A 16,721-nucleotide genomic window follows, 5' to 3' on the forward strand; every position below is an offset into this window, starting at 1 on the left:
TTTGTGTCTCTACAATAGAACTGAATGTCTATTGCCGTTGTTTGTTACTAACATTCTTCAAAATATCTTATTTTGAGTTCTGTGGATAATAAAGTAATACAGTTTGAAATGACAAGAGGGTGAATAAATGATGACAGAATTTTCATTTTTGGGAGAACTAGCCCTGCAGGAATGAATGCATTTACTTGGCTGTTTACTGACCTTAAACCTTTTTATGACTGCCCCCCTGTCACAACTGTGAAATGAGATCAGGTCAATGGGAAGGTACAGTAAGCAGACTTGATGAGTCTGTTCAACAACATTGGTTATTTTTGGTTCTTATATTCTGGTTGTCACAACAGGCATCTTAATACCATTGATAATGCTAAAGGTAATGCTGGTTAAGGGGCACTTGAGGTTTTTTGATAAGGCATTTAACTGTAAACTTGTCTTGTACACTTTAACATGTTTCACCAGCAAAGCCAAACGTTCTCTAGCATGTAGATGCTGTAATGATTGGATGGAAAGGGGGGTTTCATGTTTCATATTACCGCTGCATTAGATATATGATAGATCTTGATTTGTCTCAGAATCTGTTATGGATGAACTAGTTTACCTTTCATTGGTTAAACCACAATATTGCTGTCTATAAACTATAAAAGGTGAATATATGGATGTAGCTAGCTTTAATAGAACCTGATGATACAAGATGCTTCATTTTAGTAACACTGAAAGCTAAACCTGATTGACAGCTCCTCTTTTTCACACTAAGCATGCAGGAAATCACTGTGGCTTTCAATGCAAACCCAATGTGCTACCAACATTTAGTTTCAGATTCTGTTGGCTTAATAACCGAGAAGGAAATATCTTGTTTAATATGTTTTCTGGAAAGACAAAAAGACAATGACTGTGAATTTAATATGTGAACATGGACAACAAAACCAGTCTAATGGATGCATTTTTAGAAATTGAGATTTTTACATAATCTGAAAACTGAATAAATAATACATTTCTATTGATGTATGAGTTGTTAGAATAGGACAATATCTGGCTGAGATACAACCGTTTAAAACTCTGAAATCTGAGAGTGCAAAGTAATGAAAATATTGAGAAATTTCCCCTTCAAGTTGTTATTCAAAGGCTCTGTGGCAGGTCATCCACTCACAAAAATAAAGTTTTTATATATTTAATGTGGGAAATGTACAAAATATCTCCATAGAACATGATCTTTACTTAATATCCTAATGATTATTGGCATAAAAGAATAGTATATCATTTTGACCCAAACAATGTATTTTTGTCTTTTCCTCAAAATGTTCCCGTTCCCTACTTAAGACTGGTTTTGTGATCCAGTGTCACATGTGACACTAAATGTCCCCCACAGCTATTTGTGTGGATCTGTGGTGAGGGCTGAGATATAAAACATGTCAGCTTCCTTCCTGGCTCTGTGGCTTTCCTAGAGACAGTATGCCGAAAAACCAAAAAGCACTTAGGAATCGAGCTTTGTTTAAAAAAGGCCAATAGATCAGGCGTTAGAGGCTGGGGCCGTCTTGAAGATTTTTATCATTGAATCTTTTCTCGCACAACCGCAATGCACAGCACGAACCTGACAACATCAGCAAGTGTGCACAAAGACAGACAGACACGAGACAGAAAGAGAGAGTAAAATAGAACACATAAAGAGAGCGACTGGCAACTAGGTTGTCTGCTGCTTAGCACAAAGTTTTTCTTACTCTGTCTTTCCGTTTCTACTTGTTGGATGGGCTTGAATGGCTGTCTGCTCTACAGTGTGGCAGGCGAAGTTCTGGGCTCAGGGTTGGATTCCTTTGGAGGTGGAAGAGGAGAACGGGGGAGGGAGTGTTTATGGGGGGCTCATAAGTGTCCATTGTTATCCTGGGCTTTCCCACACTCTCACTTTTGTGTCTTGCAAACTTTGACGTGATGAATTACCTGCTGCATGCCACATGCCATGCGGTTGAGTCGCGCAGGAGTTACTGAAGTACTCAAGCGCGATTCTCTTTCTCTGCCGCAGTTGAACCACCCCCGTCTCCCCCGTCACCCATCCCCACGCTCATCTCTCAATTTGTTTCCTTCCGTTCATGAGCAGACTATCACTCTTCCCCCTCTATTATGTTCCTCACCCTCTAACCATCTATCTCAGAAGTCTAGGCACACGGCCCCGCGCTGTTCAACTTTCTCTTTCTTTCTTTGCCCATTAGCCCTGTACAGCCCTCCCCTCATTGGGGGCTGAAGATGTCTCTGGATCGGTGCCCCCTCCTCCCAATAAAAAGCCTTTCTTTGCTCTAAATGCGAGCACCAAACTGCTGGCCATTAAACGTTTGGTCCGGCACAAAAGAGACATTAACACACGAGTGAGTAGCTCTGTAAAGCCTGTGAGAGTGTTAGGTGGATTGAGCATGGCAGTGAGCCCTATGGTACAACGGGCCCAGTGGCCTTAACTGACACTGTTAAAGATTTAAAAACAGGGCTAAACTGTTTTCAAAGCAGTTGTAACCTCAGGGTATGAGGACAGGCTGACTGAGACACATCTAACTGATAGTCAAATGATGTTAAAAAAAGTCAATATAACAGAGTGAACATCATTGGTGTCATAGATATTTGGAAAATGATGCGTTATGTAAAAGTAAGTGCATATTCATAGATACATTCAAAATACAGTGATACATTATTTTTTTAAATCACTGCAGCTTACGCTCTATTATCCTATAGGTAAGTATTAAAAGGCTCTAATAATACAAATCAAATTGCAGTTGGGTTGATTTGATAAAGTAATAATAACTCAACATACAGCTAACTAACACAATAAAACTCAAATCATTACAATAAAAAAAAAAACATTATTTTGAAAATGTTTCAAAACAGAGCTTTCCGTTTTTGCAAAAAGACTCATTCATTTGTACTAGTAAACAAGACAAGAACATTTGTAGTGTAAATGTTTAATTCAATTGAAGTTATAATGATTTCAAATATCAATGCAAAGTATGTGAATAAGAAGTCATCAAAATGATTGATACCTTGTATGTATTTTGAGGTTAACAGAACACTTTATTTTGTGGGTATTTTGTGCCAGTTTTTATGTGAGTTTATTGCCACCCATTCCCCATCAGTGAACCAGCACTGTAGCAGACTTTTCCAAAGAACAATCCTCAATAAAGAGTTGGATTTGGCCCTCAATCCAAGCTATAAAACAGACTGACCTTTCAGGGTGAAGAGGGGAGAGAGCAGGTGACCAGGGTTCAATCCTTTTAGAAAAGGGCTGAAAAAGGTAGAGACTGAAGGATAAAAAGTCAACCATTGAGCTTTGATGGGACTGAAAATAAGAAATGCTCAACCAACACATGCATTAGAAAAAAGGCTTTGTGTTTTACATAGCACTGACTGATGCTGCACACAGAGCTCTACAAAAAGATTTACCAGTAGCTCACTATCCTCCTCTAATGGCCATTTGTGTTATGAAAGAAGAGAATATTAAAGAGATATTTCACATGGTCTGACTTCGACGGTTCGTCCTGAAGGGCAGAAGCTGACAGTGCACTTTACTGTAGCATTCAGAGAAAATCCACAGAGATTGTGAGGATTGTGAGTGTCTTAGAGATCTCACACACATACAAACAGGGTGGGTGGTAGTTGTAAAGCCTGATAGCCCTGTCATGTCGTTGATAGGGTTGCCATGACAGAACAGGGTTTTGTTACTGTTGAATGCAGCCTTCTAAAAACCTTTTCTATTTTTCACCCCGTGGGGAAATTAGGTCATTGGCGAACGGCCTGCATGGCGTGTAAATTGCGGTCTTAATTGGACACTTAGAAAGTGCAGTTGGAGCAAAGTGTGGGCAGATAAAATGATACTGGTTTCATTGGTCGCTGTTGCAATGCTATGCATTAGGTACAGATAGTTTACGAATGATCTCCTTGGGATCTCTGAGGTTCTCCTGGAGTCCATTTACTGTAGATATTTGAATGACTTTAAAATGGGTGTTTATACAAGTCCCTTGAATACGTTGCAAAAACTGTATTTCAATATGTCAAAACGCTAAATAACAGTTTTACCTAATAAACTGATCTATAAATTAAGAAGCACAACATTTCTCGCGTCATTCCTGTACAAAAACTTCTGATCTCCAACAACCTGTTCTTGGTCTAGATATAGACGAAACTATATATTAGGTATACAGAAATACAAATGTTTACGTTTTTTTAGGTTTCATATATTTAGCTTCATTTTGTAAGCTCTTCTTTTAGAGTCTTAATGGTCTTCATTCATATCCCAGAAGTAATTAAGTGTTTATGAGTTTTACATCACTGACATGAGATGTCAAACGAGAAATTATCTAGTATTTCCTTCATTTTAAGTAGGTCCTGTTAGCAGGATAGCAACACGACAAAATCCAAATGGCTGCTCTGTTTCATTAAAGGGAAAGTTCATCTCAAAATCAAAATTGTGTTATTTTTTACTCACCCACATGACATTCAACATGTTTAAGACCTCCCGAAGTATTCGGAACACAAATAAAGATATTTTATTTTAATGATAGTACTTTTCTGGACCTTGAAAACCACTATTGCATGATGTCTATATGAATAGGCCTGGAAACCTCTCGGATGTCACCTAATTTATTTGTGTTCCTAAGACGCCATGTGGTTGAGCAAAAAATAACACAATTTTGATGTTGAGATGAACTTTTCCTTTATTGTATGCAGTATATGTTGCCAACACTGAAGGTTGTCAAGAAGATTTTATGTGGTGACATTGATCAGTTGAATACAATCATAGTCTCAATTTATGACACTCGTGATGTTATATCTCTCCGTATATATATATATATAGGACACATTGTGTATTTATTTATTGTGATCAGTTGTCGAGATGTTGACGGAAACTTTCAAATGCACATTTGTCTTTAAACTTAGCCTACAAAACAAAATAAGTCTGTGATACTTTAATTTATTTTCTTTTCGTAACCTGTTTTGTCACTAAGAATCTATGAGCGAATATGCACAAAAGCAAGCATTTGTTCCTATTGCGTATTCATATTCTTTTTCGCTTAATTGCTGTAGCTAAAGTGAAACAAGCATGGCGTTGCTTTGGATAAAATTACCTGAGATGATCGAATTTGACCACTTTAAAGTCCCTCTAAAATGAAATTTGGCAGCTGTCATCGCCCGCGTTTCCCTCATATGAGATCTTTATCTAGCTCGAGCTTTTAAATGCGTCCCGCGCCTCCCGACGCGGCTCGCCGTCCTCCGTTTCCCTGGCAGCCTTGGGTGATTGACAGCCCGAGACTGGTCCCGGACCCTCCCTCTCTTCTCCTCTTCTCACTCGACCTCCGATCGGGAGCCTCAGTAACTTTCTACAGCGAGAGAGATGCAGCGCGCGCTCAGCGCAGCCTGAAAATGGCAACCCTTTGGATTTATCCGTCCCTTCTTTTCTTTCTCTTTCCCTCCCTCACACCGAGTCAAGCCTTACGGAATTACCCAGAAAATGAAGGTAAGAGAGGGCTTCTGTTGAATAACTTTAGAATAGGATGGTTTAATGCTGCGTTTTTCTTTAAACCACGCATGAGTTCTCGGAGACAAGCAGAGGGGAATAAAGCAAACGCATGTGTCTTCTGTTAGTTTTATTGAGATATCTGCTGTATCTGGAATATTTATATGTCAGGCTGGTCCAAAAGCACTATACATATCCGACAGCGGAACTGCGAGTCCAGATGAATTCAGTGCGCCCGGGGAGTCGGAGCTTTCCAGTATATAGACATTACGCACACGTGCAAATGATTAAGATAATGAAAATGATAATGGCATGTAAAAAGAACATCTGGGATTCCAACAAAAAAATAGTACTCCGTTTATGTGGAGTGTAAAAACATCAAATCAACACTTATAAATAAATAAATAAAAATTAAGTATTACCCAAGCCACGAAAACATGCTAAAAAGGGATGAATTTGAAAACGTCTGCAACTAATATTTACTAATGTGCATCACAGCAGTGCATCAATATTTTTCTTGCCCACAATCTCAGAAAGAGAATAGTGGTTTGACTAATATATTAAAATGTTATTTATTAAAACGTTACTTAAATTGGTAATAAAGAATATAATGATATTCTATTAAAAAGTACATTTACCAAGAATTTGATACAAATAAAGTTTATGTGATCAGGACAACTGCTCCAGGTTGAATGTCCGAGGAGCAATGTGCCGTGTACAGTCAGCTACAGAGATAACTGAATTTTCCTGTAATCATGATTTTTTAATTGCTGGCCATAAGGTGATTTGTTATGGTGACTGCAGCTTGTATATTGCATTTTCGTTCCACGTAGAGAAAACTTGTTTTATTTGTTTACCCGGCCTGCATATTTGAAGGGGAGAAAAGAAAACATTAACTTCCCTGGTATACTGTATACATTTAGTTCTTTGAAACCAACTACTTTAGTACTTGATTTCAGAATACTTTTCATTTATGATATTAATTCACTTGAAAGGTACCAAGGTCTCGCTCAGTTCAGACAGTAGTGTGATTTGTGTGTGTGCCAAAGCTACGAGTTGCCTGGCAAATATTTCAATATGATTAGTTTTGAATGAGAACTGTTTTTTTTTTTTTTTGTTGAAGATGCAGTAAGATTTTATGAGTGAGCTTCCTCTTCTGGCACAGCTTAGCCCTTGTTTCTTAAATGCCAATTGCTGGAAAATTCAGCAATTGCTCAGTTCAGGAAAATGCACGCTTAGATAGACAATGAAGATAATGCATCCACCGAGACAGAGACCTTATTGCAGTAATTTGCCATCCAGAGTATAGGAGGGGAAGAACTTTTTTCCTCTTTTTTTTTTTTCATTTCATATTATACATTTAAATCACGCTTGTTCTGGTTTCTGAATCAGAAAAGCAGTTTTAGGTCACACTTCTGCCAAACCACAACACTTCAGCAGATGATGAAACTGTGTTTAACCAGTGGAAATAAGAATACTGTTTTAAGCAAATAGTTTCTGTGCCCCGTGTGGGTGTCCAGTGTTTGATCTGTCTGGAGATGGGAATGTAGAAGCCGCTTTCCAATTTTTTGTATGATTACCTCCATCTCTCTCTTACTCTCTAGTTCTCTTTTTCTGGAGCTCTACCTTGTTCATCATGTTTTTTTGGCTTATCTTTTTCGGCCTAATTGGCAGACATTTGTCAACTGTCTAATGTCTTCATGACATTGTCTGTTATTGCGTGTCTGAGGAGAGTGGGTAATGACCCATCGAGTGCCTTCCGATGGCATGGCAGGATCTTTTCTGCTTTGTCTCTGCTATGCTCTGATGTGCTCCATGTGACTGTAAACAACGTCCTCTCGTCTGGAGGGTGCCCGCTGTGCTTGCTCACCGAGCCGAAAGACTGGCCAGCGTTTGTTATTTTAAGCCCCAGTGGGAGTACGGGTGCCATGTTACAGCGGAGCAATGCGTACACAATGACACAGGAGTCATTTGCCACATATGAGCAGGACAGAAATGGGGAGGTCACATAAGGAGGAATGAGTTCTTACTGAAGTGATGGGGACAGAACATTAACTGTTGGGACCAGCAGAGGGCGCCTTGTTGCATTCCATTGTTAGGCTTTTATTCTGAGAAAGATCATATCACAGTTTTATGGATTTCAAAAACTCTGATGAGTGTCGCAGGAAAATTTGAGGCTTTTATGGGCATCTTATTGGAACACATCCATTAGATTCAAGATTCAATGGCACGTCAAAGTACATCAAAATTCATATTGTTCACTTATTGACAATATGAGACATTACAAGCTTGTTTTGCAGACCTCCACGGTTTAAAAACCACATGACTGCTAATTTAAATCAAGGTAATTTGCTATAAAATGAAAAAGACCTTCATGCAGTCTGAACAGCAGAGGGTTCATACCACCTGCTTGAGTAAAGATTAGATAAAGTCTGATCCGGGCCGCAAAGCTTAATTCGGTTTATTGGCTTAAGAGAACATTTAATCTTTTTGCAGAACCCCTGGAATGGTCATCGATTGATACTTTTTCATTTTTTCTTCCTCCATCGTGATGTGTTGCTTTCTCCCATCTGTTTTTTCTCTCTTTCCTTCCCTTTTGGAATTTGGGTGACCTGTCCCTTGAATTCTTTCCTTTAGTGGTCAGCCGGATTAGCGGTTCCCCAAGGAGAAGAGGGTCTGTTTGTGAAGGAGCTTCTGTTCTCCGTCTTTTCTTGTGGTTTAAACAGTCTGGATTAGAGCGACCCTACAGCCACATGCAAGCAATGTGTATGTAGTAATACATCTAGTTGTTTAAATATATAATCAAAGCAAGGATCATAATATGAGTCTTGTGATTAATTGCACAGGTGTAATTGGATTGGGTTTTATCACCATCATTATTTTGTTCATGACCTTGAGCTGACGTGGACATTGATTGGCCGTCTCACCGCTCTGATTCACCTCTATTACTGGGATTACTGATGGATTTGCACTGTGGCTCACACGCTGATGTGTAATCATGAAAAGACCTCGGAGGATCCCGTAATTTCCCACTGTACATGCCATTATTATTGCATGTGAGGGCAAAATGATTTTCTGGACACACATTGACCCGAACCGGATAATTGATTGTCAATGTTATTTGCAATGAAATTAAAATAGGTAGGAAGGTATTGATTTTTGGGACCTCATCGTGGAACGGTTCACCCGTGTGCACGGAGGCCTGTTTTTCTAAGAACAGCTGGACATAAAAGAGAAAATTCTTTGTGAGGGGAAGAAAAAAGGATCGTTTTACGGGATGACTTATTTGTTTTGGTTGAGCTCAGTTTGTTTGGACTGTATCTGTTGTTTTTGTAAGAGAACACTTCCTGTGACATGCTGGGCCAGTGACCTATATTCACCGGGGCCGTCCCGCATTGTCCCGTCAGCTAAACATTCTCCGGCAAATGAGCTGCACTGTCCTCCGTTTATAACTCTTTCTCTCTCGCTCTTTTCTTTCTGTTTCTTCAAATTAACGCCTCGTGTTCTGCAACCGGTTCTCTCGAAACTCATTAGCAGGCTAGTCAACACAATAGCAGGGAATGAAGTCTGGTTCTGAACGTCATGCTGCGTGCCCAGCTCTCCCTGCGGTCGTGCTGGGTCCCGGTCTTGACCTTTTATTTGTTTTAATTGAATTTGTCTGTCTATTGTGCTCAGAGAATCGCCGCCTTACCGCAGCGCTAAACAAACAGCAGGGTTTTTCTATTTGCTCGGGTCGGTGTTATTGACCGGAAGAAATCTTTCACCGCATCTGCCCCGCATGCTTTGAGGTACCCTTTTCTGTTTATCAGAGCTGATGGTGGGCTGTTTGTTCAGTTCACCTGCGCTGGTTGTGAGTCAAACACCGGCTGGATTTACATTGCGGTGCAGAATGACCTTGGCAGCGGCTTCTCTGCTCACCCTGCATGCATCTATTTCAAATGCCAAAACCAACATCCTGCGACGGACAGGCTGCTTCCCAGGTCACCCTGATACTAAAGCGATGCTGTCTTTGAGATCTGATCCAGTTTTATGTGGTTCTTAAGGCGGCATTTTAGGCGGTAATAGAAGAGCTGTAATTGAAGCAGTGCACCACTTAACAGAAAATAATACACCCAGGTCATGTTTATACAGATAGGTGGGCAGCATTTTTGGGGGGATAAAAAGTAAAAGTGATACAATAATGAACCGCAAAACTGCTGGTGGTTATCAGTAAGTGCACTGAAATGGATGGATTGAGGTTTTGAAGTAGTTGGTGTGCATGTTTTGGTGTGAAAATGAGACCTTGGTGGGTTTAGATTTCCAGTGTCATACCACCCACTTTTACAAGCAAGGTGACAGAAAAACAGGTAAAGTTTTTGCTTTTTTTCTGGGATTAAAAGGTTATTTAAAATAATACTTTTATTTTCTGGTCAGTGTTAAGAATTACACTAGCATAGGATGAAGACGCCTAGCTCAAAGTTAACTTCCGGTCTATGCTTGGTTATCGGTTACTTATTGTTATAATATAAAAATTTATTTTACATTTATGTTAATATTCATTTATATTGATATCTTATTGTATAGACCTAATAATTGTATGATTTTAATTAAAATAACTCAACAGTTATTGAGGTCTACTGGAAGTTAAATTCGGGCCACATAACATTTATCTATGTTGTTGGCGCTGAAACCATAGATTAGACATATGTGGTGTTCGGTAATACCACGTTAGTGAAGATGCACGGTAGTGTTATTGCGGGCACGTCAAATCACTGTGAAGAAAAATGTGCCTTATCTTTTCCTTTGACTGGATAAAATAACACTGGCAAGCTTCATTTGCGTGCACAGTCACACGCTCTGATGTAAACAGCCTCAGGTGGAGAAGAATGGGTGAAGGTGGAGCGCTGGCGACCTAAGGTGAAATATGAGCTATGGCACACCAATTCTCATATTTATGTGTTTCTGATTACCACAAAGTGCCAAAATGGCAGGGTTATATGGATTATATTGCCAATGCATTCCTGACAGTTATAGAGCTAGCTTGGTCTGCTAGCTACTCTAAAGTTAGCATCTCGTAATTTAACGAATAAAAAACAGTAACCTGCATATTGTTGTTATAATAATGATCAGATAATAATGTCAGTGTGGCAGAACAATTCTTGTGATTTGAAGTTGAAGATGAAACGCGACACAATCGTATCTTGCCACAGAGTGCTGCTTTTAAATGTCTATTAAGCTTAGTAAACTATTCTACTACTTGGAAATGATTTATGATTTATTGGCTATAATATTTTATATCAAATAATGTTATTATCCGAAACCGATGACATTAAAAATGAACATTTTTAATGGTCATTAATTTATCATGCATCCCTAATCGATTATAAAAATCATATTTCAACAGCATTAGCTTTTAGATAGAATGCATATTTTCTTCCCACACTTACATTTTAGCAATTTTACGTGTCTAATACATGCATGGGCAACTAATAACACACCAAAGACACAGAAGAACATGTATTCGTGCCATATGACCTCTTTAACAAGAAAATGTCAGAGGTTTTCATTAAAAAAATCTGGTCACCTTATTGTACAGTGAGTAAAGTTGCCATCTTTAGCTAAATCATCATGTGTTCACTTTCTTAAATCTTATATATAGTTTAACTAAACACCTGACAAATTATCAATAAACTGTGATTTCTACTTATTTCTTATTATTGGTTGATATTTGAAAAAGTAGTTTTTAACACTGATACTGGCTTATGTTTTTGTAATGCATTTCATCAATAAAAGCTTCATCAATTACCGCCACATAAAAATGTGCTACCGGCACAACCCTACCGTCGATACATACTGTAAAGATGGCGTAAATTCTTACACACATGAAGAAAAAAACACAAAACTGTAATTTTTGGGTCTTCGACCATTTGGGACATGTTACTTTATTAAACATTTTTCTAACATGGTTGGCCATGAAAGGTATACTCCGGTTTGGGAATAAAATCAACATTTGACATCTACAACCGAATGATTATGGAAATTTCCTATAGTCGTCTTTTTGTTCAGTAAGTTTAGAACCTGATGGCCAGTGGGAAATGGCATAGGAAAATGAGAATGAAAGACATGAAAAGAAGAAGAAAAGATAGTTTTTTTGTGAGAGCTTCATTCTCCATACACTCTCCAGAGCGGGGCTGATGTTGGCAGCACAATAGCAGGGCGACCTGGCAGCTGATAGGGGAAAAAAGAGACAGAATGGAGATGTGTTTGTGGGAAGGATTTGTATGCCAATGAGCTTCAGCCTGAACGGACTGAAAATCTCTCTCTCTCAGCCACTCACACTTTCTCGTCTCTCTCTCTTTCTCTTTCCCTCCTGTGGCCAATTTGGTGCCGAGGGACTTGAGAATCCTGTCACTCAAAAATCTTGTCTTCTAAAGCTTTGTGTTCCCATGACTCCAGGCTTTGTCCTGCTGTGTGATGGTCAGAGTGTGTGTGAGGACGAGCGTTCAGTTTGCCCTCTATCTTATCCTCAGTTATGTGTGTGTCAGGGCTTGTGTATAGCTTTGCAGAGCTGCAGATGAATTCTACTGTCCTTTTGTTGGTAAGCTTACAGACGGGCTGAAAAAACGCTTAAGAAACAATATATAAAATGTTTCCTCTACCTGAGAGAGAACATTTCCAGCATTATAGATTTATTGGCTTAAAACATTTGACCAATAATTATGGCCGATAATTATATGTTTTCTTTTACAATAAATCTCCAAATGAGAATTTTTCACAGTACACCTGTAACTATTTGTACCTTTTTTGGTTAAAAATAAGCAAAAGCATCATTTATTTAACAAGAAGATTAAAAACACAGTTTAACCATTTAAAAAAAGTTATGTTACCCTTTAATTTTTTACTATTTCTTTATGAAGTTTAACAGGGTGAATATGAAAATCACATTAATGGAACTGACAAATGACAAATTCACACATTTATACATATCGGTATTATTACTCGTACGCAGAAATTACAAGGTACTTGCATAACATTGAACTCAAAACAACAGTTTAACAGAATTAAGCAAAGTAAGTCCTGATATTATTTGCTTGTAATATTGATGTGTAGGTTGGCAAATACTGTTACGATCACAAATATATTCTGCATACATTTTTTTCATTAATTTATTCACTTCGTATCATTTCAATAAAACACTAGGGCTACAGTAATGTCTAAGTTGGCTCTGAGAGTTTGGGAGAGAAAGGAAACTCGTCCATATGCTTTTCTGACGGCTATGACTCATTAGGGATGCAGTACATGATGGTGGTATCCGCTCACAGGTACACCGACTCGGTCCTCAGCAGTGATTATCTGCTCACTAATGTGCCATTGGCTGCTGAGTGACCCATCGCTGACCGAACTGCACAGACTCCAGTCTCCCTTAATGTCTTACTAGAGCCAGATGCACCAATCGACAATTTCCCCCCTGTACCCCATGTACCCTCCTGTTACCACGACAACACTCTGGGCCCTGTCGTAGAAGAGAGCGGAACGAAACTTTAAGGCACACTGATGGCCTCATTCATGAGGCTGTGTGTGTGTGCACATTTCATTTCTACACTCGAGTATTATATCTGTTGCAAAAAGCTTTTGGAGGGGATCTGTGTATTATTTACGCATGTTTCAATGTGCGTTTATTCTTGGCTGCCACCCTCATCGTGAAGTCCGCAGCGATGTCTGAGGTATTGGATGGCCTGGCCAGGTGTTTGATTGCTGGCAGGAAGATTAAAGCAGCTCTTCTGCTGGGATTAGAAAGTGAAAAGGGATGAAAGTGCACATCACAGCCAGAGGAACACTGAGCTTTCTAAAAGTGTCCGTAATTGCCCCCGGCTTGGACTCAAGCAGTCGACACAGAGTATCATGGGAGATGTGGGCAAAGAAAGAGAGAGGTCCAGAAAGGGTTTTTGGTTGGTCTTAATTTGTGAATGTGTTTGGTTATGGAGTGAAATGTGTTGATATTGCTGTTGTTAAGAGGAGGCTGGCCAACGCCCAGGCCTGCACAGAATCAGTGAGAAAGTTTGACAGCAAGCAACACAAATTTTCAGAATTAAAAGACCGGTCTGTTCTACACAATTTAATGCTATTAAAATGTTTAGCATTTTAATGCTAGTGGCCTCTAAAAAGTTATGGGTCGAAAGTATGTTCAAATGAATGTAATTTTTGTGGGGACTATATTCATTTACCAATTCAAATTGACTAAATGTTTTTAATGCAACAACTATTTGATTTCATATTTACTTGTACACAAATTCAAATTGCGAATGATCATATAAAGGCCGGCTGACTATTTTGTAGTAACCCATCAAAGGGTTATCAAAACCACATCTGCTTTGTGAGATCCACTAATACAAGGGACCTAAAGTATGACAGATCAATAGATTACTATGAAAGTGTCATATTTATTGATTTCTCACAATAAAATCATGGACTCTGTCTTGTCTCTGGGGGGGGCTGTTCCAGTAACATGGTCCCATAGTCTCTAAGCTTTTCTTCCCCTATGTAAAGCGCTAACAAGACGACAATAATCGATATGTGAGCATGCCTTTTTGAAACCCTAACCCTGTGAAGAGCCTGTGCAGTCTGCGCGACATGTGGAGAGCAAATGTGGTCATGGGAAAATGAATCAGTCCGTGTGCTAACAGAGTTGAATACCAGCAGGATCCCACCACTACTAAGGAGAGTGTAAAATCAGTGTAAATGCCCTAATGCTACGTTTGCCAATTTGAGTCATAAGTCAGTTTCTACATTTTCAATTTATGCCTGGAAAGTAAGTGCCGAACAACCACTTTCACAAAGGTACAGTACATAATGGCTAAAGCATGTACATGAGGCAGGCAGCACGATTTGCCAAGTCTGGATACACAGGTCAATTTTAAAAGCTATTTGTTGCTTTTTGATCCAAGGTGAATGAACTTGAAATCCTCCTAGTTTTTATTTACTATACAATAATCTTTGTAAGATTTTTGCAAAACCCTGAAGCAATAATAGCCAAAGAATGGAGAAGGGATGCCTCTTTATACAAAATAAAATAGTTATTTTAATTTAATTTTCGTCTGTCCATTTATGAGGAATATGTAGTGTTATGGATGTGACAATCCTGAAAATGGCTCTTACATGACTATGAAAAATCATGCACTAAAAATAAAACAAGGGCTTTACAAATTTGAAGAGAGATCTCACATGGGTGAGATTTCCATGTTAAAATCTGTGCTGTTACCATAGTAAAAACCGCTGGTAAAAAAAAAAATTGTGGTAAGGTTGACATTTTCACAGAATTGCCAAAATTATTTTATTTTCAATTTTTACACTGACAATGCATTGTCTCTGTCAAATTGATAAAGAAAATGCAATTTGACATTTCCACTATTCATTTTCACAAAAATCTTTGGCAAGACTGCCAATGTGAAAAAAAATGCAAAAACATATTTACAAAGGTTTTTATTAATGCTCACACAAAAAAGACTGACACTATTCAAATTAAAATGTAACGTTTGATTTTCATTGAATTTTCCCTTTATTTCGTTTTCATTTTCAAAGTCATGCAAATTACATGTTAATCAGTGGCTGTGGATGAACTACTGGGAACGCCCACAAAATTGTCATATTAGTTTATGTGTGCCGTAGGGGAAACAAACCATTCGAATGAACGTTTAGAGAACTTTTTAGGTGCTTGGTCTTAGCTCTTGGTAATGATTCACTTCAGACGTCTGTTAACCTGTCAGAGATGAAAAACACCACACAGCAACTTTTCGGTATTGCACCAAGCACAAGGCAGTCGTAATCATGACAAAGATCTAAAAGCAAGCGCCAAACAAGGTCTACACACGTTCATTCGAATGTTTTTTTTGCCCCACGGATATGAAGATTTTGTGGGTGTTCCCAGTAGTGCAGACGTTCATCCACACCCACTGATTAACATGTTATTTGCATGACTTTGAAAATGAAACAAAAGTTTGCATTTTAATTTGAAGTGTTTCAGTATTAAAGCGTTATGATTATAAACCTTTGTAAAAGTGTTTTTTGCATTTTCATTTTCATATTGGCAGACTTGCCTCCTATTTTAGTGAAAATGAAATCACAAGTTGCATTTTCTTTTTCAATTTAACAGGGACAACGCATTGTCAGTGTAAAAATGAAAATAAAATCATTTTATTTTGGCACATATTGTGTGCACAGTTGTGTATCATGAAATTGTTAATCTGGTTTTTATTTAAATTTTCTCATTTTTTTTTTTAAACAATTATTTTATTTACCTTCAATAGTTAAAGTGATTTGTTCGGTTACAACACATCACTAAATAGCTTCATATTCATGATTTATTTTAATTATTGACAATACAAGAAGATTGAAAGCTTTACACCAACAATATGAAGGGAAAATTATGTTCATCGGGTGATTTGTGTTTTTTGGCTTTTACAAAGAATTATGGGAAATGAACTTTGCTCACTAAAGGCAGTCAAGTCATAAAAAAATTCTGATTCCGGTTTTTATCTCTGTTCTTCATCAAAGGTAAACAAATTGCATAGACAATGAAATTATACTGTGAGAAAATGAAATTATATAAATTACAATTTATGATGAAAACTACCTCCTTCCGCAAATGAATGTAATTGACACAACTCATAAAATTTCATAAAAACATAATTCAAACTAGCATACTCCCACATCGAAAGCTAGAGTGTTTAGCAATGGGCGTTTTACCCACTGATGTGAAAACCTTCGGAAAGTCAATCCAGAAATAGCAAGTTTAGTGCAGGCGAGGAAACGTACAGAGAATCCAGTCATTTACACAGGCTGAAAAAGTGGCCCACACTCATGCTTGACCACAAAAAATATGTTGATTGGATAATTTCACTGGACCATGAATGAAACTATATTGTCATTGGCTTGCTACTTAACATTTAATCACACATTCAGATAGCAAGATATATTTGCATGTTATTATGGCACAAATGCAAATGACTTTGTTATGAGGTTCAGATGGTAAGAGACCAGTGCAAGAAATATAGAAAGGTGCAGTGTGCCGTGATAATGAGGTATAAATGAAATGTGACCATTAGAGTAAATTACATTGTGTCTGAATAGAGTTCGGTCAAAATGTGCCGTAAGGCAGGATTGGTATTATAGGGGTAAAAGTTAGTAGACTGGTAATACCAAACTCTGCTGCTTCGCTTTACTTAGTAGACAGAGTCTGGAAGGGCATAATTGAGAAGTG

The 16,721-nt window shown here is 38.2% G+C and overlaps 1 protein-coding gene across 1 annotated transcript in view; it reads left to right on the plus strand.

Annotated features, from left to right (window-relative positions):
• The first annotated feature begins 5,363 nt into the window (after nt 1–5,363).
• epha4b (eph receptor A4b) overlaps nt 5,364–16,721 on the plus strand; it is a 108,231-nt gene continuing 96,873 nt past the window's right edge. Inside the window, exon 1 of the mRNA XM_056743134.1 lies at nt 5,364–5,485. Within this exon, the coding sequence (XP_056599112.1) occupies nt 5,392–5,485 (94 nt within the window). The 5' untranslated portion in view covers nt 5,364–5,391. The remainder of the gene's footprint in view (nt 5,486–16,721) is intronic.

The sequence above is a fragment of the Triplophysa dalaica genome, chromosome 3, assembly GCF_015846415.1.
Source record: "Triplophysa dalaica isolate WHDGS20190420 chromosome 3, ASM1584641v1, whole genome shotgun sequence".
Lineage (NCBI taxonomy): Eukaryota > Metazoa > Chordata > Actinopteri > Cypriniformes > Nemacheilidae > Triplophysa > Triplophysa dalaica.